This window comes from Oncorhynchus mykiss, chromosome 19 (assembly GCF_013265735.2).
Source record: "Oncorhynchus mykiss isolate Arlee chromosome 19, USDA_OmykA_1.1, whole genome shotgun sequence".
Taxonomy (NCBI): Eukaryota; Metazoa; Chordata; class Actinopteri; order Salmoniformes; family Salmonidae; genus Oncorhynchus; species Oncorhynchus mykiss.
In genome coordinates, this window is record NC_048583.1 from 24,089,665 (window position 1) to 24,111,110 (window position 21,446).

The window sequence follows — 21,446 nt, forward strand, 5'->3', positions numbered from 1 at the left end:
TCTAGTATCACAAGACATAGTTTCAGGCTTTTATTTTGAAAATTGAGCCTGAGCGACAACAGTGCGTCAGTGTCCACCTGATGGCTCTTTGTGTATTTCTTGCGCAAAAGACAGAGTTAGCCATTTTTCCACCCGGTCTTACTAAAAAAAAGCTCTGTCCCGGTTGATATATTATCAAATAGATATTTGAAAAACACCTTGAGGATTGATTATAAACAACATTTGCCATGTTTCTGTAGATATTATGGAGCTAATTTGGAATATTTTCCGGCGTTGTCGTTACCGCAATTTCCAGTCGTTTTCTCAGCCAAACCTGAAGAACTAATTATTTTTTGGCTACAAAAATAATTTTTGGGGAAAAAAGGAACATTTGCTATCTAACTGGGAGTCTCGTGAGTGAAAACATCCGAAGGTCATCAAAGGTAAACAATTTAATTTGATTGCTTTTCTGATTTTCATGACCAGATTGCCTGCTGCTAGCTAGGCATAATGCTATCGATAAACGTACACAAATGCTTGTCTTGCTTTGGCTGTAAAGCATATTTTCAAAATCTGAGATGACAGGGTGATTAACAAAAGGCTAAGCTGTGTTTGAATATATTTCACTTGTGATTTCATGAATATGAATATTTTCTAGTAAGATTTTTTGTCCGTTGCGTTATGCTACTTAGTGTCAGTTGATGACAATTCTCCCGGATCCGGGATGGGTAGTTACTTAACAGAGACAGCCCACATGACTGGAAAAAAGCCACTTGAACGGCCCTCAAACTGGTAATTACTAGTGAGAAACTATCATCCTGAGCACCCACGTCTCCGACATGGTGACCCCTGACGTCACCTACTAAGGAAATAGCTTCTGTAACAGTATTTTTGGCAGTTAAATGCAACAAAACATTATTGATAAATAACAATCTACACTGAACAGAAATATGAACGCAACATGTAAAGTAAGTCCCATGTTTCATGAGCTGAAAAAAAAAAATAATAAAATGTTCCATATGCACAAAGCTTATTTCTTTCAAATGTTGTGCACACATTTGTTTATATCCCTTAGTGAGCATTTCTCCTTTGACTAGATAATCCATCCACTGACAGGTGTGGCATATCAAGAAGCTGATTAAACAGCATGATCATTACACAGGTGCACCTTGTGCTGGGGACAATAAAAGGCCACTCAAATGTGTAGCTTTGGCACACAATGCCACAGAAGTTAAGGGAGCTAGAGAAATGTCCACCAGAGCTGTTGCCAGAGAATTTAAATGTAAATTTTTCTACCATAAGCCGCCTCCAACTGTTTTAGAGAATTTGGCAGTATGACCAACCAGCCTCACAACCGCAGACCACGTGTATTGTGTCATATGGGCGAACGGTTTCCTGATGTCAACGTTGTGAACAGAGTGCCCCATGGTGGCAGTGGGGTTATGGTATGGAAAGGCATAAGCTACGGACAACAAACACAATTGTATTTCATCGATTGCAATTTCAATGCACAGAGATACCGTGATGAGATCCTGAGGTCTATTGTCGTGCCATTCATCCGCTGCAATCACCTCATGTTTCAGCATGATAATGCACAGTCCCATGGCTTGGAAGCTGAACATTTCCCAGTTCTTCCATGGCCTGCATACTCACTAGACATGTCACCCATTAAACATGTATGGGATGTTCTGGATCTACGTGTACGACAGCGTGTTACAGTTCCCGCCAAAATTCAGCAACTTTGCATAGCCATTGAGGAGTGGGCAACATTACAGGCCAAAATCAACAGCCTAATCAACTCTACGTGATGGCAATGTGTCACGCTGCATGAGGCAAATGGTGGTCACACCAGATACTGACTGGTTTTCTGATCCACGCGCCTACCTTTTTAAGGTATCTGTGACCAACAGATTAATATCTGTATTCTCAGTCATGTGTAATCCATAGATTAGGGGGTGCGTGCTCAGTCCCCTCCTATACTCCCTGTTCACCCATGACTGCATGGCCAAGCATGACTCCAACACCATCATTAAGTTTGCCGACGACACAACAGTGGTAGGCCTGATCACCGACAACGATGAGACAGCCTATAGGGAGGTCAGAGACCTGGCAGTGTGGTGGCAGGATAACAACCTCTCCCTCAACGTGATCAAGACAACAAAGATGATTGTGGACTACAGGAAAGGAGGACCCGAGTGTAGTGCATACGGCCAAGCTTCCTGCCATCCAGAACCTCTATACCAGGTGGTGTCAGAGGAAGGCCCCAAAAAATTGCCAAAGACTCCAGCCACCCTAGTCAGACTGTTCTCTCTGCTACCGCACAGCAAGCGGTACTGGAGCGCCAAGTCTAGGTCCAAAAGGCTTCTTAACAGCTTCTACCCCCAAGCCATAAGACTCCTGAACAGCTAACCAACAGCTAAATTAATGGCTACCCGGACTATTTGCATTGTCCCCCTCACCCCCATTTTTACGCTGCTGCTACTCCTCGTTTATTATCTATGCATTGTCACTTTACCTCTATCTACTGTACATGTACATATTACCTAAATTACCTCGACTAGTCACTTCCCCCACACATTGACTCTGTACCGGTACCCCCTGTATATAGCCTCGCTGTGAACTGTGTGTGCACCGGTGATTCATTCTGCTAATTCTGTTGCAAAACATTTCTTAACACGGAAGCAAACGGAAGAAAATGGGCAGGGCCCTATCTGAATTTGTCCAATACCAGAAACTCTTGTTTAAGTTGCAAAACGGAACTGAAACTGTTTGGACTAATGATTGCACACCAGATCAGATGCAGGCAAGAGTGTGCAAGGCAGTATTGAATCTGGTATTGAATGTGTCACTGTCTGTCACCTTGATTCCTACAACGTGTCTCTCAAACCTGTGCAACTACATTATAAACTTTCATGTGCAGGCCAGGTTGTAGCAACATCATGATGGGTACAGGGCAAATTCAGGTATCATGTAAACTCAGTGAAAAAAAGAAATGTCCCTTTTTCAGGACCCTGTCTTTCAAAGATAATTGGTAAAAATCCAAAAAACTTCACAGGTTATTTGGGTTTAAACACGGTTTAAACACTGTTTCCCATGCTTGTTCAATGAACCATAAACAACTGATGAACATGCACTTGTGGAACAGTCGTTAAGACTAAGGCTTACAGACGGTAGGCAATTAAGGTCACAGTCATGAAAACTTATGACACTAAAGAGGCCTTTCTACTGACTATGAAAAACACCAAAAGAAAGATTCCCAGGGTCCCTGCTCATCTGCGTGAATGTGCTTTAGGCATGCTGCAAGGAAGCATTAGGACTGCAGATGTGGCCAGGGCAATAAATTGCAATGTCCGTACTGTGAGATGCCTAAGACAGCGCTACAGGGAGACAGGACGGACAGCTGATCGGCCTCGCAATGGCAGACCACGTGTAACAACACCTGCACAGGATCGGTACATCCGAGCATCACACCTGCGGGACAGGTACAGGATGGCAACAACTGCCCGAGTTACACCAGGAACACCCAATCCCTCCATCAGTGCTCAGACTGTCCATCATAGGCCGAGAGAGGCTGGACTGAGGGGTTGTAGGCCTGTTGTAGGGCAGGTCCTCACCAGACATCACCGGTAACAACGTCGCCTATGGGCAGAAACCCACCATTGCAGGACCAGACAGGACTGGCAAAAAGTGGTCTTCACTGACGAGTCGCGGTTTTGTCTCACCAGGGGTGATGGTCAGATTCGCGTTTATCGTTGAGGGAATGAGCGTTACACCGAGGCCTGTACTCTGGAGCAGGATCGATCCAGTCCATCATGGTCTGGGGCGGTGTGTCACAGCATCATCGGCCTGAGCTTGTTGTCGTTGCAGGCAATCTCAACGCTGTGCCTTACAGGGAAGACATCCTCCTCCCTCATGTGATAGGTACCCTTCCTGCAGGCTCATCCTGACATGACCCTCCAGCATGACAATGCCACCAGCCATACTGCTCGTTCTGTGCATGATTTCTTGCAAGACAGGAATATCAGTGTTCTGCCATGGTCAGCGAAGAGCCCGGATTTCAATCCCATTGAGCACGTCTGGGACCTGTTGGATCGGAGGGTGAGGGCTAGGGCCATTCCCCCCCCAAAATGTCCGGGAACTTGCAGGTGCCTTGGTGGGAGAGTGGGGTAACATCTCACAGCAAGAACTGGCAAATCTGGTGCAGTCCATGAGGAGGAGATGCACTGCAATACTTAATGCAGCTGGTGGCCACACCAGATACTGACACCAGATACAGTTACTTTGATTTTGACACCCGCTTTGTTCAGGGACACATTATTAAATTTCTGTTAGTCACATGTCTGTGGAACTTGTTCAGTTTATGTCTGTTGTTGGATCTTGTTATGTTTATACAAATATTTACACATGTTAGTTTGCTGAAAATAAACGCAGTTGACAGTGAGAGGACATTTCTTTTTTTGCTGAGTTTAGTAGTATAAACCTATCGATGTTTCATTGAGCTGGGTGAATGGAATATGAATGACAGTCATCCAATAATAACGTCCTCCTTAATCTTAAACGGCACCGACCACAACTGCTGGAGAGGACATTCTAGAAAACACTTTAACCGTCTCAGACCAGGACGGTCACAAAGCTCTGTTTCAACTGACATTGATAGACGTGGAATTTTTAATCAATGACTGGATCACTACACTAAATATCTAACGAACTATCAAACGCATTTGGGGGGCAGACGCGGTCAACTCAAAAACAGTTGATGAGGGACATCCTGTGGTGAACACCCTCTATCCCCCTAGCCCCCATGGCTGCCTCCTCCATGCTACCCTGTCCGCTACGCATGAGAGCGGTGGAGTACTGAACTCACCCCTCATGCCGCTGCCCTCCTTATGAAATGTGCTCCTGCGGTACAAACTTCCTCCACAGCATCCTCCTCCTCCTACACCTGCGTCCTCCAGGTGCTCGCTGCCGCCACTACCCGAAGACGCTACGCTGCTCTGGGGGGAGAGGGGTGCGTGGTGGGGGTCGGTGGGGGCCAGCCCCAGCCCTCCTCCTCCTCCTCCTCCCCCCCCCCGGGGCCCGCGCAGGTCCTCCTGGGAGAGCCAGCCATGACCCAAACCCAAGGAGGAGGAACCGGCCAAGGAGCCATCACTCATCGGGGGGGTAAGGGACACCGAACGCTTCAGGGGACTGTGCTGCCCTCCGCCGCCGCCAAACAGGACTGCAAGACACACACAAGAGACAGGGGGGTGGGGAGGCCCAGACAGTTAGAAAGGGGCTCAGTTCTGCTAGGATACTACCATGATAACACACTGTGTTAGTTTGAGAGCTAGTAGGGACATGGACAGACAGGCATGGTGAGGCCCAGACCAGACCTGAGTCTTAGCCCCCAGCTCAACTTTACTACTGTAACCAATTTACTGATGATTATAATGTCCATTCACAACACACTGTTCTCCCAGCCAGAGGCTTCTGTCTTTCTGTACCAGTGGGAAGTAGGGGTGGCAGGTAGCCTAGTGGTTAAAGCGTTGGGCCAGTAACCGAAGGTCGCTAGATTGAAGAGGCCGCTGAGCACAGTTGGGTCACAGAAAACACAACTTGTCATATTTATTTTATTTGTCGGAAAAACAAGCAGGCAAGAGAGAGGGGGAGAGACAGACATTTTCCCCTGCTTTTACACCTACACAACAGGTAAACCTTGTATGGCGTCACAGAACATTCCAGAAGTAGCTGGAGTAGGACAATTCCACAGTAACGGAATTATGCGGATTCAGATGTTTCACTTTAAATTGTATGCCAAACAAAAACCATTGATTTCCAACTCTGTCACAAAATCACATTTACTGGAAGAACTGTGCAGATGCAATGCTTGGTTAAAGAATTACAGTAAAATCTCCCTCAGTTTTGAATTCAACCACGTTTTCTTAAATTTCTGTTATAAATATCTGCTCCAAATTAAGAATCAAAAGATGTCTGCAGAAAGAAGACAGCTATGACATGAGGCAAGTAGGCTAGTAGTGATGGGGCTCTAGTGAGAGGCAAAAGCATGCTGCATACTCAAGGATGAAAACATGTATTTTGGATATTGAACTACAGTTGCTGAAGTGGATTTACTTCTGGTGAAGGAATGACGGTAATGGAATTACATCATGCGTCCCTGATCTATACAGAAATGTATAATTATGGATATTAATATAATTATATTCATGGTGATGTATGCTGAATAGGTACACACATGTAGAAATATGCAATACCCTTCTTTTGCATAATTGGGTCCTATTCTACACAGTGGCTATAATGGTAATGAGTTCCACCCCCAAACAAGACCATTATATGGTTGGTCCAGAACAGACCAAATCTGAAACAATCATAATTGACCCGTTTTGCTTTTCATTTAAAAAAATTAATACAAATGTTCAAATCTTTGACTGAGTATTTTGTGTAGATCGTTGACCAAAAAAATGACAATTAAATCAATTTTAATCCCACTTTGTAACAACAAAATGTATAAAAAGTCACAAATATAGACTCTTCGCTTTCATTGAACACCCAATTTGACATGCTCCTATGAACTCCAATTTAGATGGAAATGTCCAGTAGACGGAGTGGGCACGCTGGCTTCGAAGGCAAAAAAAATAAGATGTACCGGAGAGAGCTTTATGTGCCCACTATCCGGCCGGTGTCTGTGTGTGTGTCGCCTGTCAGTCTCTTTCTCCCCCTATATGCGGCACCACTAACTGTGTTAGCCTGGCTATGTATAGGATTTTACGGGCTAGTTTAAAATAGGTGGCCAGCTAACATTACAAGTTCCAGTCCCTAAATATTAGCCATTTTCCTTAAATACAGACTCTCCACAAAGGCTACCTTACATGGGTAAGGGATGGGACGTGGTGCCTGGGATGGCGATAGGGAGGTACGCATGTGGGGTTTGGTGGGGTGAGACAGAGACAGAGACAGACGGAGGGGATTGTGTGTAGAAATATTGCATTGTTGAAAAATATGGAGACTTAACCCATTGAAGTGTTCGGAGGCTCCGTTTGGAGGGTGTGACGCAATTCAGAGCCTCCAGAGTCACGCAGAGGCCAAATTGAGCTCAGTACCACATCGTTGTGCGCCTCAGAAATGTTGCAACAATGCGGAGGGCTCCGTATAGCTCTGCCTTGACATAATTGGTTGATGGTAGATGGGGTCGGGAGGACCGGTATAAACACAAACTCTCTCCCTTGACAACTTCCTTCACAACAGCTCTGCGCTGCTCTGCAAAGCGTAAGAAGTATGAAATCCCAGACTTCCGTATCACCGTAAATGCTGCATGGCCAATGCAGACGTTGAATTGACCATTAAGTGCCTTAATCCTGTGGTGACTGACCATTGGCTAAAAGGAGGGCAACTCTAGAGTAGTTGTAAAATCACTCATTTGTGCTATGGACTTCTAAAACTCCCAAGCACAGTAAAAAAATAAGAGGATCTTGCGCAGGGCCCAGAGCTTTAAATGTGTCCTTATTTATATCTCCAGCTGTCTCCTTCATCTGAGAAAAAAAGACCCTTGCATTCTTCAACTGGAAATATCCTGCTCTAACCACAGATATGTTAAATCTGAATAGCTTTGGAGTGCTGGGCGATAGGGCCTACTCACCCACCTACCACTTTAGACTTCAACGCAGCGGGTAGACATTTTCCAGCTATTTGTCAGGTGGCTAGTGGCTGGCTGACTTGGGTTTCTTTGGAGTTTACCTTATAGCATTGGTTCCAGCTGAGGGTGCTCTAGAACAGGGGTTCCAAAACATTTTAACTCAGCCCACCCCTTCCAGCACTGGAGAACACCCCCCTCCTCGTGTCTATTTCTATGGGTATAAGCACAAACTGTTCACACCCCACTTTATTTGCCATTTTAAAGCTAATTTCCTGCAATTCGATTTAGCCATATCTTATATGTGATATTTGAGTGACTCAAACATTACAACAAAACCTATGGGCAAAAAAACCTAGCTGACATGGGCTAGTTGATCTGGACATTCCTTAAAAGTTACAAATAGCTCTCTAAGGTCTGCAATGACAACATGAAAACTGTGTGTGTGTGTGTGGGAGGGGGGGGGCATCTAGACTCTTGAGACTTTGGCGCCACTTTATTTGAAAAGGTTACTAACACAACTAAAGGAGGTGTAAAGTGACATTGTAAACTATAATTTCAGAGTGTCCTGACAAGTCCGTTTAATAAAGACTGCACTCTCATCAGCATCAGGAACCCTGACTAAGCACATGCAAACTACTGAGTGAGCTGCTAAGAGTGAGTATTTTAATCCAAAACAACAACACGAAGTGGAGGAGGCCACATCATAACTCAGCTTCCTTTCCTTTCCTGGTCCCCTTTAATTCACCACAACTGACGGTGAAAGGCCTGGGTAGGTCTTCAAACCAAACCTAACCTAACTCTTTACTGGTCCAGGCCAGGTTTATACTGTGACACCCTCAGCGGGGTCAACGACAACCAGATGTATTTGGTTTTCAGGGATACATTACCTTCAACCTAGCTTCCTTTTTCCCTGAAAACCAGATGTGGGGACTGCTCAGGCAGTTTTATGCCCATTTTATGTTAGTTACTACTATGACAACATTGGGACAACTGTTCATGTAAACAGAGCATAATTAATACATTTGATTGATTGATTGGACTCCTTTCAGATCAGTGCTGCTCCAGATAGAAAGTAAACCACGAGAGGAAAGGAAGAAAGGAAGCCATGTCAGACAATTGGGACTTCGCTATAAAAAGCAGGAAGTCGAAAAAGAAGAGCCACTCACTGGTGTTGCTGCTGCCGCCCGTGCCCACCGTGTTGATACTCCCAGGTACAGACGAGGACGGGTAGAGAGCCAGGTGCCCACCATTCTCACACCCTCCCTGCCCCTGCTGCTGCCATCCGCTGCCCAACCCCGAGTCCCTCGACCCCTGCCAGCCGTTGAGCCGATCGTCTGAGCCGTAGCGCTGGTGGTGATACAGGTGACCCAGGTGGCCCACAGAGGAACCCAAACTGGAACCCGACGAGGAGAGCGTTGAGGGGGGCGTCTGATGGTGCGAGGCTGGGGAGGGGGGCAGTCGTTCCAACGAGTCAGCCCGGGCAGCAGCGCGTTCCTCCAGGTGATTGAGCCAGAGGGCAAGGGCGGCTCGGTCGTCCAGTGAAGTGGCCGGGTGGATGAGGGCGTAGGAGAGGAGCTGGCGCGACTCCTCCAGATGGCGGCCGTGCTCGATGGTGTGTGCCAGGATGCGGGGGAGGAGGCGCATGTACTCGCCCTTGGCTTCGACGTTGCCCGGCTTGAGCAGGGGCAGGTGGGTGAGGACCAGGGAGATGACGCGCTCCTTGGGCTCACCCTGCCACTGGCTGATCACCACTGGGGGAGGAAGAGCGAGAAGGAAGAGAAAAAGAGAGGAACGGTTAATATAGGAATCTACAGTAACACATAACAATGGCTTATTCATAATGGTGTGACTTTGAATTTACAGATAGCAAATGTGCAGTGTTTTCCATTAGTGCCGGCTGTTGCCTTATACAGCCGGTTACACACTCATTTTCAGCCAGAAAAAAGTCTGCCGATCCATCTCCCGCTGGAATGAACGATATGATCGTGATAACAAAAGGACATGAGTTCCTGTATGTTCACCCGACCTAGAATACCTCAAATGCCGACCGTATTATCTCCCAAGAGAATTATCTTCAGTTATAGTCACAGCCATGTATATCCCCCCTCAAGCCGATACCGCGACGGCCCTCAAATAACTCCACTGGACTTTATGCAAAAACCACATATCCTGAGGCCGCATTTATTGTAACTGGGGATTTTAACAAAGCAAATTTGAGAATAAAATCTGCTGAAGTTCTATCAGCACATCGACTGTAGTACTCGCGCTGCTAAAAACACTCGACCTTCCAGGATGCCTACAGGGCAAATCTGATCATGACTCCATTTTGCTCCTCCCTTCCTACAGGCAGAAACTCAAACAGGAAGCACCCATGCTAAGGACTATTTAACGGTGGTCTGACCAATCAGAATCCACGCTTCAAGATTTTGATCACGCGGACTGGGATATGTTATGGGTAGCTTCCGAGAATAATGTCAACGATTACACTGAGTGACTGAGTTTATCAGGAAGAATCATGCAAGCTAACAGGCGGGCCACAAACAGACAAATAAAGGTGCAGTACAACAGCGGTGTGCAGAATAGCAACACAAAATACACAACTCGTTGATCCTTGTCACGAATGGGCTGTTGCAGCAGACGACCACACTGGAGGTTCCATTACTATCAGCCAAAAACAAGAAAGAAGCAGCTCCGGTGGGCACACGATCAGCAACACTGGACAATTGAGGAGTGGAAAAATATCACCTGGAACATGAGCTCAGTTTTCTTGAGTGGCCTACGCAGTCCCAGACCTCAATCCAATAGAGCATCTTTGGGATGAGATGGAACGTTGAATGTTCACATCATGAATGTACCTCCGTCCAATCTGCAGCAACTGTGTGATGCCATCGTGTTTCTGACACCTTGCACAATGCCCCGAATAATAATAAACTTTTGACTGGTACTGTATGTATGTCCTCAGATCCTCAAAAGGTTCTACAGCTGCACCATCGAGAGCATTCTGACTGGTTGCATCACTGCCTGGTATGGCGACTGCTCGGCCTCCGACCGCAAGGCACTACAGAGGGTAGTGCGAATGGCCCAGTACACATCACTGGGGCCAAGCTCCCTGCCATCCAGGACCTCTATACCAGGCGGTGTCAGAGGAAGGCCCTAAAAATTGTCAAAGACTCCAGCCACCCTAGTCATAGACTCTCTGCTACCGCACGACAAGCGGTACCATAGCGCCAAGTCTAGGTCCAAGAGGCTTCCAAACAGCTTCTACCCCCAAGCCATAAAACTCCTGAACATCTAGTCAAATGGCTACCCAGACTATTTGCATTACCCCCCTTCCCCCTCCACACCACTGCCACTCTCTGTTTGTCATCTATGCATAGTCACTTTAATAACTCTACCTACATGTACATACTACCTCGAATAACCAGTGCCCCTGCACATTGACTGTACCGGCACCCCCCTGTATATTGTTATTTTTTACTGCTGCTCTTTAATTACTTGTTACTTTTCATCTCTTATTCTTATCCATATTTTTTATATATTTTTTTAACTGCACTTTTGGTTAGGGGCTCGTAAGTAAGCATTTCACTCTAAGGTTGTACCTGTTGTACTAATAAAATGTGATTTCATGTAGTGGCGTAACAATGTTATATGATGTACTGTTTTATCTTTTGTTTTATGTGTAGTGTAGAAGCTAATGGGGATCCTTAATAAACACAAATATAGTGGTGCCCGCCCCAGAGCTGTGCCTATGGCTCTGGGCTAAATGCCCAGTTTATTCTCATGACCCCCAGTAACACCTTTATCCTAAATTTAGAGCCCTCCATTTGACTTGGACTGAGGCCTGCTCTCTTTCCCTCGCTCTTGCTTTCACTATTCCCCCCACTCTCCTATGGCTGTCCTACTGTCTACAAGGCTCCACACACTCTTTTCTTCCCTCTTGACTCCCTTTAGCCTGCTTTTCACTCACTCCTCCTTCTCACCCCCCCTCCCCCTCCCTCAAGGTTCAGTTTTGAATTGGAGCAGCAGGCAGCTTATACAATAGCCTAGTCATCTTTGGGACTCTCTCTTCCTCCTTCCACGTTCCTCTTTTCCACGTTCCCCCCCTCCCCCTTGCTCTATCCCCCTTTATGTCCTCCCTACATCCAAATATAGGTGAGACAAAAACAGTTTGAGGTGGCAAGTCTTCCACCCTCTGTCTCCAAGTGTCAGTGCCATTCATCCATTCCTTGTCTAGCCGGGAGGGAGAGTGACGTTGATCAAGCTTTATTAACATGTTCAGTGCTTTTTAAAAGGGTATCCATTCACCTGGTGCTCTGAGACACACACCAATAACCTAGAATGCAAAAGTTGTGAACGCTCGTGCGCACACACACACCTCCAACACCATCATCAAATTCACTGTTGGCACAACAGTGGTAGGCCTGATTACCAGCAACGATGACCTGGCAGTGTGGTGCCGGAGCAACAACCGCTCCCTCAACGTCAGCAAGACTAAGGAGCTGATCGTGGACAGGGTGGCAGTGGAGCAAGTAGACAGCTTCCAGTTCCTCTGTGTCCAAGACTTAAAATGGTCCAAACACACAAGCACAGTCGTGAAGACTCGACAGTACCTTTTGTTTAAAGGTGTAAAACTATTTTTTTCAAAATCGGCCAAATTGGTGTCCAAAAATACCAATTTCCGATTGTTATGAAAACTTGAAAATCGGCCATTCCGATTAAATCGGTCGACCTCTACTCCATGCCATGCGATTAAGGGCGGTGCTATTGCCATACCAAGCAGTGATGTAGCCAGCCAATATTCTCTCAAATGGTACAGTTCTTATTTTCAATTGAGGCCTACGAACGGTGGGTTAACTGCCTTGTTCAGGGGCAGAACGACAGATTTTTACCTTGTCAGTTTGGGGATTCGTTTTTGTAACCTTCCGGTTACTAGTCCAACGCTCTAACCACCTGCCTTACATTGCACTCCACGAGGAGCCTGCATGGCAGGCTGACTACCTGTTATGCGAGGACAGCAAGAAGCCAAGGTAAGTTGCTAGCTAGCATTAAACTTACCTTATAAAAAAACAATCAATCTTAACATAATCACTAGTTAACTACACATGGTTGATATTACTAGTCTATCAAGCGTGTCCTGCGTTGCATATAATCGATGCAGTGCCTGTTAATTTCTCATCGAATCACAGCCTACTTCGCCAAACGGGTGATGATTTAGCACCAAACCTAACCATAAACATCAATGGCCTTCTTTAAAATCAACACACAAGAATATATTTTTAAACCTGCATATTTAGTTAATATTGCCTGCTAACATGAATGTATTATAATTAGGGAAATTGTGTCAATTCTCTTGCGTTCCGTGCAAGCAGTCAGGGTATATGCAGCAGTTTGGGCCGCCTGGCTCGATGCGAACTGTGTGAAGACCATTTCGTCCTTACAAAGACCGTAATTAATTTGCCAGAATTGTACATATTTATGACATAACATTGAAGAATGTACAATGTAACAGCATTGAGACTTAGGGATGCCACCTGTTAGATAAAATACATAACGGTTCTGTATTTCACTGAAAGAATAAACGTTTTGTTTTCAAAATGATAGTTTCCAGATTCGACCATATCAATGACCAAAGGCTTGTATTTATGTGTGTTATTATGTTAGAATTAAGTCTATGATTTGATATTTGATAGAGCAGTCTGACTGAACGATGGTAGGCAGCCGCAGGCTCGTAAGCATTCATTCAAACAGCACTTTAGTGCGTTTGCCAGCAGCTATTCGCAATGCTTCAAGTATTGCGCTGTTTATGACTTCAAGCCTATCAACTCCCGAGATTAGGCTGGTGTAACCGATGTGAAATGGCTAGCTAGTTAGTGGTGTGCGCGCCAATAGCGTTTCAACCGGTGACGTCACTCGCTCTGAGACTTGGAGTAGTTGTTCCCCTTGCGCTGCGACTTTTGTGGAGCAATGGGTAACGATGCGTCGAGGGTGGCTGTTGTCGATGTGTTCCTGGTTTGAGCGAGGAGAGGGACGGAAGCAATACCTAAAGTGCCTATAAGAACATCCAATAGTCAAAAGGTATATGAAATACAAATGGTAGAGAGAGAAATAGTCCTATAATTCCTATAATAACTACAACCTAAAACTTCTTACCTGGGAATATTGAAGACTCATGTTCAAAGGAACCACCAGCTTTCATATGTTCTCATGTTCTGAGCAAGGAACTTAAACGTTAGCTTTTTTACATGGCACATATTGCAATTTTACGTTCTCCGACACTTTGTTTTTGCATTATTTAAACCAAATTGAACATGTTTCATTAAGGCTAAATTGATTTTATTGATGTATTATATTAAGATAAAAGAAACGTGTTCATTCAGTATTGTTGAAATTGTCATTATTACAAATAAAAAATATAAAAAAATTGTAAAAAGAAACGCAGGTATCGGCGTTGAAAAATCATAAATCGGTCGCCCTCTACTACAGAGGGTTGTGCGGACAGCCCAGTTCCTCACTGGGGCCAAGCTCCCTGCCATCCAGGACCTCTATATCAGGCGGTGTGAAAAGAAGGCCCGGAAAATCATTTAAGGCTCCAACCACCCAAGTAATTGACTATTTTCTCCCCTGCCGCACGGCAAGAGATACCGGTGCATCAAGTCTGACACCAACAGGCTCTTGAACAGCTTCTATCCCCAACCAATACAACTGATAAATAGCTAACAAAATACAGTAGCTACACAAACTATCTTGATTTACCTTCTATATACATTTTTGCACTCTCTCTATGCACACTCACAGGGCCCTACACACTCACACACACTGTCACTCCATCATTTGCTAACTCACACATAATAAACACATACATTTATACTGACTCCACACACACGCTCACATAGAGTGCCTTGCAAAATAATTCATCCCCTTGGCGTTTTTCCTATTTTTTGCATTACAACCTGTAATTTAAATGGATTTTTATTTGGATTTCATGTAATGGACATATACAAAATAGTCCAAATTGGTGAAGTGAAAAAAATAACTTGCTTCAAAAAATTCTAAATGGAAAAGTGGTGCGTGCATATGTATTCACCCCCTTTGCTATGAAGCCCCTAAATAAGATCTGGTGCAAACAATTACCTTCAGAAGTCACATAATTAGTTCAATAAAGTCCACCTGTGTGCAATCTAAGTGTCACATGATCTCAGTAGATAGATAGATAGATAGATAGATAGATAGATAGATAGATAGATAGATAGATAGATAGATAGATAGATAGATAGATAGATAGATAGATAGATAGATAGATAGATAGATATAGATATATAGATAGATAGATATAGATAGATAGATATAGATATATAGATATAGATATATATATATATATATATATATATACACACCTGTTCTGAAAGGCCCCAGAGTCTGAAACACCACTAAGCAAGGGGCAACACCAAGCAAGCGCCACCATCAAGACCAAGGAGCTCTACAAACAGGTCAGGGACAAAGTTGTGGAGAAGTACAGATCAGGGTTGGGTTATAAAAAAAATATCAGAAACTTTGAACATCCTACAGAGCACCATTAAATCCGTTACATTTTTTAAAGAATATGGCACCACAACAAACCTGCCAAGAGAGGGCTGCCCACCAAAACTCACGGACCAGGCAAGGAGGGCATTCATCAGAGGCAACAAAGAGACCAAAGATAACCCTGAAGTAGCTGCATAGCTCCACAGCAGAGAGGTCCATAGGACCACTTTAAGCCATACACTCCACAGAGCTGGGCTTTACAGAAGAGTGGCCAGAAAAAAAGCCATTGCTTAAAGAAAAAAAAATAAGCAAACACATTTGGTGTTTGCCAAGGCATGTGGGAGACTCCCCAAACATATGGAAGGTACTCTGGTCAGATAAGACTAAAATTGAGCTTTTTGGCCATCAAGGAAAACGCTATGTCTAGTGCAAATCCAACACCTCTCATCACCCTGAGAACCCCATCCCCACAGTGAAACATGGTGGTGGCAGCATCATGCTGTGGGGATGTTTTTCCCTCGGCAGGGACTGGGAAGCTGGTTAGAATTGAAGGAGTGATGGATATCGTTAAATACAGGGAAATTCTTGAGGAAAACCTATTCAAGTCTGTTTCAGACAAAGGTTCACCTTCCAGCAGGACAATGACCCTAAGCATACTGCTAGCAACACTCAAGTGGTTTAAGGGGAAACATTTAAATGTCTTGGAATGGCTTAGTCAAAGCCCAGACCTCAATCCAATTGAGAATCTGTGGTATGACTTAAAGATTGCTGTACATCAGTGGAACCCATCCAACTTGAAGGAGCTGGAGCAGTTTTGCTTTGAAGAATGGGCAAAAATTCTAGTGGCTAGATGTGCCAAGCTTATAGAGACATACCCCAAGAGACTTGCAGCTGTAATTGCTGCAAAAGGTGGCTCTACAAAGTATTGACTTTGGGGGGGTGAATAGTTATGCACGCTCAAGTTGTTTTTTTTGTCTTATTTCTTGTTTGTTTAACAATAAAAAATATTTTGCATCTTCAAAGTGGTAGGCATGTTGTGTAAATCAAATGATACAACCCCCCCCAAAATCCATTTTAATTCCAGGTTGTAAGGCAACAAAATAGGGAAATGCCAAGTGGGGTGAATACTTTCGCAAGCCACTGTTCAAGCTGCTGCTACTCTGTTTATAATTTTGCCTATAATTTTGCCCATATCTACCTCCATCACTCCAGTATCCCTGCACATTGTATATATGGTATTGGAACTTGCCTTTTTTTGCTGTATATAGTATGCTAACTTTATTGTGTATTTCATTGTGTTTTTTTCTAGTAATAAATTGTTATTGATTATTTAGTTGTTGGAGTTTGAGTTTGCAAGAAAGGCATTTCACTCTAGTGGTATCCACTCCTGCATATGCACCACTTGTGGGAATTTGTTGACACACCATTACAGTTAGAGTACAACTGTAAGACAAGGAGACGCAACCAAATACTATTGAGACGCACCCCGGGGGTTTTGAAGTACAAGAGTCAACAACAGATGGACGAGTCTCAAAGAGGATGAGAACACTTCCTCTACAACAGAGATGGATAAAATGCCCAGACTTTGCCTGTCAATATGTCAGTTCACAGAGTTCAGAGGTCAAAGTGGGGCCGCTAGGCTTGGGAAACACGAAGCTAGTGAACCCAGAGGAATGCAGCAATGAAGGAGGAGTTGGGAGAGTTCTGAAGTCTGTGTCTCCCCCCCCCCCCTATCCCGACCCGCACTGACCCTTCAGGGTAGAAGTGCTAAACTCATCCAACTCCAGCAGAAAAAGGAGAGATAAGAGGGGGGAAAAAATAAGAAAAGCAGGGCAAACACAGTGGAGGGGCTGTGAAAGAGGTATGGAAACAGTGAGTAGCTGCTCCTTCGTAATCCCCCTCAACCTTTCTCTTTTTTTACCCACTCCCTCTGCTTCTCTCTGATGCTCTTTCACTCCATCAGTCTCTCTCAAACTCTCTTGTTCCTCCACATTTTTGTCTCTCCCACTGAAAAGGTGTCAGTCTCTGCCTTTCTCACTCTCTAATAACTTCCTCCGTCGTCCCGGTCTCTCTCCTCCTCTGGCCTTTTCTAGGTGAAACAATGTTGTGCTACCTGCCTGGTGAACTTTGCATTGCTCCCCTGCCCAGCAAAGAAACACTGTTGCCACCGCCAAGGGTGTAGCTTTCTAAGGGTCCTGCATTGGGCCATAGTTTGGTTTATTTCTCTTCACACACACACACACACACAAAAATAACCCCTCCCCTGCCAACAGCCTTCCCTTTTGCCTGAAATATATTTTTTTTTCCCTCAACAATTAATTATGATTGAGCACAGAGTGAAGAAAGGTATGGGTCAGGACACAGGCAAGCAGGCAGGCAGGCAGGCAGATGGACATAGTGAGAGCAACAGACAGAAAGAGACAGAGCAGCAGACAGACAAAATGACAACTTTTACTCAATGCCTTACTGTGACTTGATCAACCACCATAGTGCTTAAACACGTTTTTCACACGGGGGCCACTTTGCAAAGACGTGTGGATTTCTCACTCCTGAGCTCAGCCCAACTGTCTCCCAGCGGGTCTGATGCCACAACCCCCATGGACAGTACAACAGAGACGGTATACCAACCATAGAAATAAAATCAGGGTTAAAAGGTACCAAGTCCTTTCTATAGATTATATTTCTATGATACCAAGCCCTCATACTAGGGGTGATCGACTCCAGGATTTTTGACCCGGACTCGTCGACTCCCAAAACACGCTGAAACGGCTGCGCATTCACATACACACTACCTCATTATTGCAGAGTCCTACTAGGAATACTAATTGTGTTTTCTAGAGAGGACTTGCATGAGTATGATGCTGCCCATTTGCTTGTCAATTTACAAAAGGCTTATTTTGTTTGAATATAGAAGGTGATGTGTAGGAACTAGAATATTTCCGTGCAATAAACCCATTCTTTGCCATATTATCTAGCCCTATTTAGACAGGACTAGTAATACTAGAGACGTTGGTTATGTCATTATTATCCAAGCATCAGCGTTTTTCCAGAGGACAATTCACACGGGATTAGTTTTTTTTTCCAAACTGCCCCCTGTAAATTCTTAATTTTTTACTCATTCAGTTGACGGAAGCCTGGAGAGGAGGTTTTTATTTCAACTTCATGTCTAAACGATAATAGGCTACACAATTAACGCGTGCTTTGCTGACAAATGTATAGGTGGCACCATAATATTTAAATTGAGAAAGTGGGATCATAATCCTTGTTTTAGCGATCCATGGTAGACGTCCCTACTAATACAAATGCCCCCCATTCTGCTGATTTGAGCTGCTGAACAGTATTTGCACTTGAGATGTGTTTATGGATGAGAAAGTGAACTTGTCATTGGGAATCGGGGACGCCCTGCTTTGCTATCTATTGCCTAGGTAAACTACTGTATCAACAGCCAGGGTTTAATTAAGTAAGCTATAGGCGCATATTGGCCAAATTAAACTGACGCATTTGGCAATGTTCACCTTCAATTCGCTGGCACAATGTGGAATAGCTGAGCCATACTAATTAGGAGGACAGTGAGTGTAGCAGAATGAAGCAAATCTGCACAAAATTGTAGAAGAAGATCCTCCAGCAGCGGAGTCGCTTACAGTATTAAAATGTTAGACAGGAGGAGACACTACTTCAAGTCTTAGGGGGATGACATCATCCCAGTGGCTACTAGTACTCACCTGCAGCTCACCTCCGCCCTAGTCACACCACTTTCACCTCATCCTACGCCGCCCACAGTATAATCTGAGTCAATGTAGCAGAATTAAATACCAACAAAATGAATTATGTGGGTGCTAGATTGCTGCTTTGCTGGTTGCTGAGGTTGATGCGGAGAAAGAGGAAGTACATGAGTGTAGTAGCATATGTGAACTAGTTGACAGGCTCTTAAGTCATCTTTCCTCAATTCCTCTCCTAAAAACCCATAGGAGAAGAAGGTCAGAGGGGAGGGCCCTTATACCTTCTCCAATACAGTTGTGATACAATACAGGAGATAGGAGGAGGATAAGATAGGATGCAAGTATTCAAGGAAAGACTAAGTGAGACAAAGCTCTAGTAGACATCGTGTGGTGATGCCACCCACCCTGAGACCTAAAGTACAGTTTTCCGAGCCCAACCTAGACCATGGTTTAGGTAGGATAATGGACGCTGCTTTGTGGGTATGAAGTGCTGTTGTGGACAGGGGTTGCATCCCAGGTCAGCTATACAGGGATTGTTACTCCCACACCAATGTTCAAGGAGATCCGCTGCAAATCTGTGCAATATCAGACAAAATGAGTGCCAACCAAATAAAACAGACAAACATGGAATATTCAATGATCGGGATGAGATCAGGGCTCTGTGCAGGCCTGTCAAGTTCTTCCACACTGATCGACAAACCATTTCTGTACGCGCTCTCACTTTGTGCGCGAGAGCATTGTCATGCTGAAACAGGAAAGGGCCTTCCCCAAACTGTTGCCACAAAGTTGGAAGCACCGAATAGTCCAAAATCTCATTGTATGCGTTAAGATTTCCCATATCATGAAGCTCCTGACAAACAGTTATTGTGCTGATGTTGCTTTCAAAAGGCAGTTTGAAACTCTGTGAGTGTTGCAACCGAGGAAAGACGATTTTTACGCGCTACGCACTTAATCACTCGGCGGCCCGTTCTGTGAGCTTGTGTGGCCTTCCACTTTGCGGCTGATCCGTTGTTGCTCCTAGACGTTTCCACTTCACAATAACAATAACAGCACAGTTGACTGGGGCAGCTCTAGCAGGGCAGAAATTTGATAACTGACTTGTTGGAGGAGAGCAAGAGAAAGCACGAGAGAGAGACGAGGTGGTCACTGGGTATGCGCACCAGGCCCATTCTGGACTAGCCAAGTATCTCCTTTTAATTAAATCAAACTTTGACACACCAAATGACAGATGGGATTGGATGCCAATTCAGCAGCTTGGGAAGCACGACTTCTATACAGACCGAAGACAGACAACCACTTCTTCATGTCCATCCTCCCAAAATAGTCTAGGAACAATGTTGAGTCATTGTGGAAAATGAATTACAAAAGTGATTTCTCTAACTGGCTAAGATGAGAGACAGTCACACACACACACACCACCACCACCCCCGTCCCGGCCCCATCCACTCAGCTCTGCCTGTTTTCCATCTGAAGTTTACCTCATGACAGTGCAGAGAGCTGGGTTTATAGGGCCTAAGCCTACTGTCCTGTATTTATCCTGTTAGCAAAACAAACAGGGCCCAGGCGCTACTGGGGGCCTTTTTATAGTGTGTTGAGTCAACACGCAACTCCTTCCGCTCTACACAGTGGGTTTTTGTAATGCTTGCCTTCACAAAGTGAGGGTTCGCCGTTAGGTGCAGTTAGCCCCCGGGGGTGTATGCTAATGTTACTGAATGAATGCCAGTGACCAGTTACGATGATGGCCCAGCTTGTAGAAAAGCGCCACGGGAAGAGTTAGCGGCGAAAAGTAGTCCAGAGCAAATGTTCCCCCCAGAAAAATTCAGCACTGAGCAAATTTCAGGTCTGCTGGGCGCAAACTTGAACATTCTGTGCAACTTCCAGCGTGTGTTTCCTGTGAACAGTGAGACAGCTTTAAGTGAGACAGCTTTAAGTTAGTTTTAACAGTGGCCAAGTAGGCTACTGTGGCCATTTGATCATAATGTAGGCCTACCAGAGTAGCCTACCATCAAAAACAATGGAGAAAATGCATCCCATAACACAGAAATAGCTGTTCTGTCATTCAGTCTACAGAAACAGCACCGTGTGGTGTTCAATGTAAGCCTACATTTTTTTATTTAACTAGGCAAGTCAGTTAAAACTTCTTATGGCTGGGGGGGCAGTATTGAGTAGCTTGGATGAATAAGTTTCCCAAAGTAAACGGCCTACTCCTCAGTCTCATTTGCTAATATATGTATATGTTGACGTCAACATGGCGGCTATTGTGACAAATGTTTCTGAGCACCGTCTCAGATTATTGCATGGCTGGCTTATTCCGTAAAGTTTTTTTGAAATCAGACACAGCGGTTGCATTAAGGAGAGGTATATCTATAATTCCATGTGTATAACTTGTATTATCATCTACATTTATGATGAGTATTTCTGTTGAATGATGTGGCTATGCAAAATCACTGGATGTTTTTGGAACTAGTGAATGTAACGCGCCAAATGTAAACTCATATTTTGATAAATATGAACCTTATCAAACAAAACATACATGTATTGTGTAACATGAAGTCCTTTTAGTGTCATCTGATGAAGATCATCAAAGGTTAGTGATT

The 21,446-nt window shown here is 44.6% G+C and overlaps 1 protein-coding gene across 3 annotated transcripts in view; it reads right to left on the reverse strand.

The window, feature by feature from the left end:
• LOC110497537 (protein Smaug homolog 1) overlaps nucleotides 1-21,446 on the reverse strand; it is a 101,361-nt gene that overhangs the window by 31,293 nt on the left and 48,622 nt on the right. For 2 of the 3 annotated variants that reach the window (XM_036954474.1, XM_021573682.2), the window contains exons 3-4: nucleotides 8,776-9,360; nucleotides 4,844-5,197 (exon numbers count right to left, since the gene is read on the reverse strand). In XM_036954474.1, the coding sequence (XP_036810369.1) occupies nucleotides 4,844-5,197; nucleotides 8,776-9,360 (939 nt within the window). The remainder of the gene's footprint in view (nucleotides 1-4,843; nucleotides 5,198-8,775; nucleotides 9,361-21,446) is intronic. The other variant, XM_021573684.2, reaches the window with a different exon arrangement.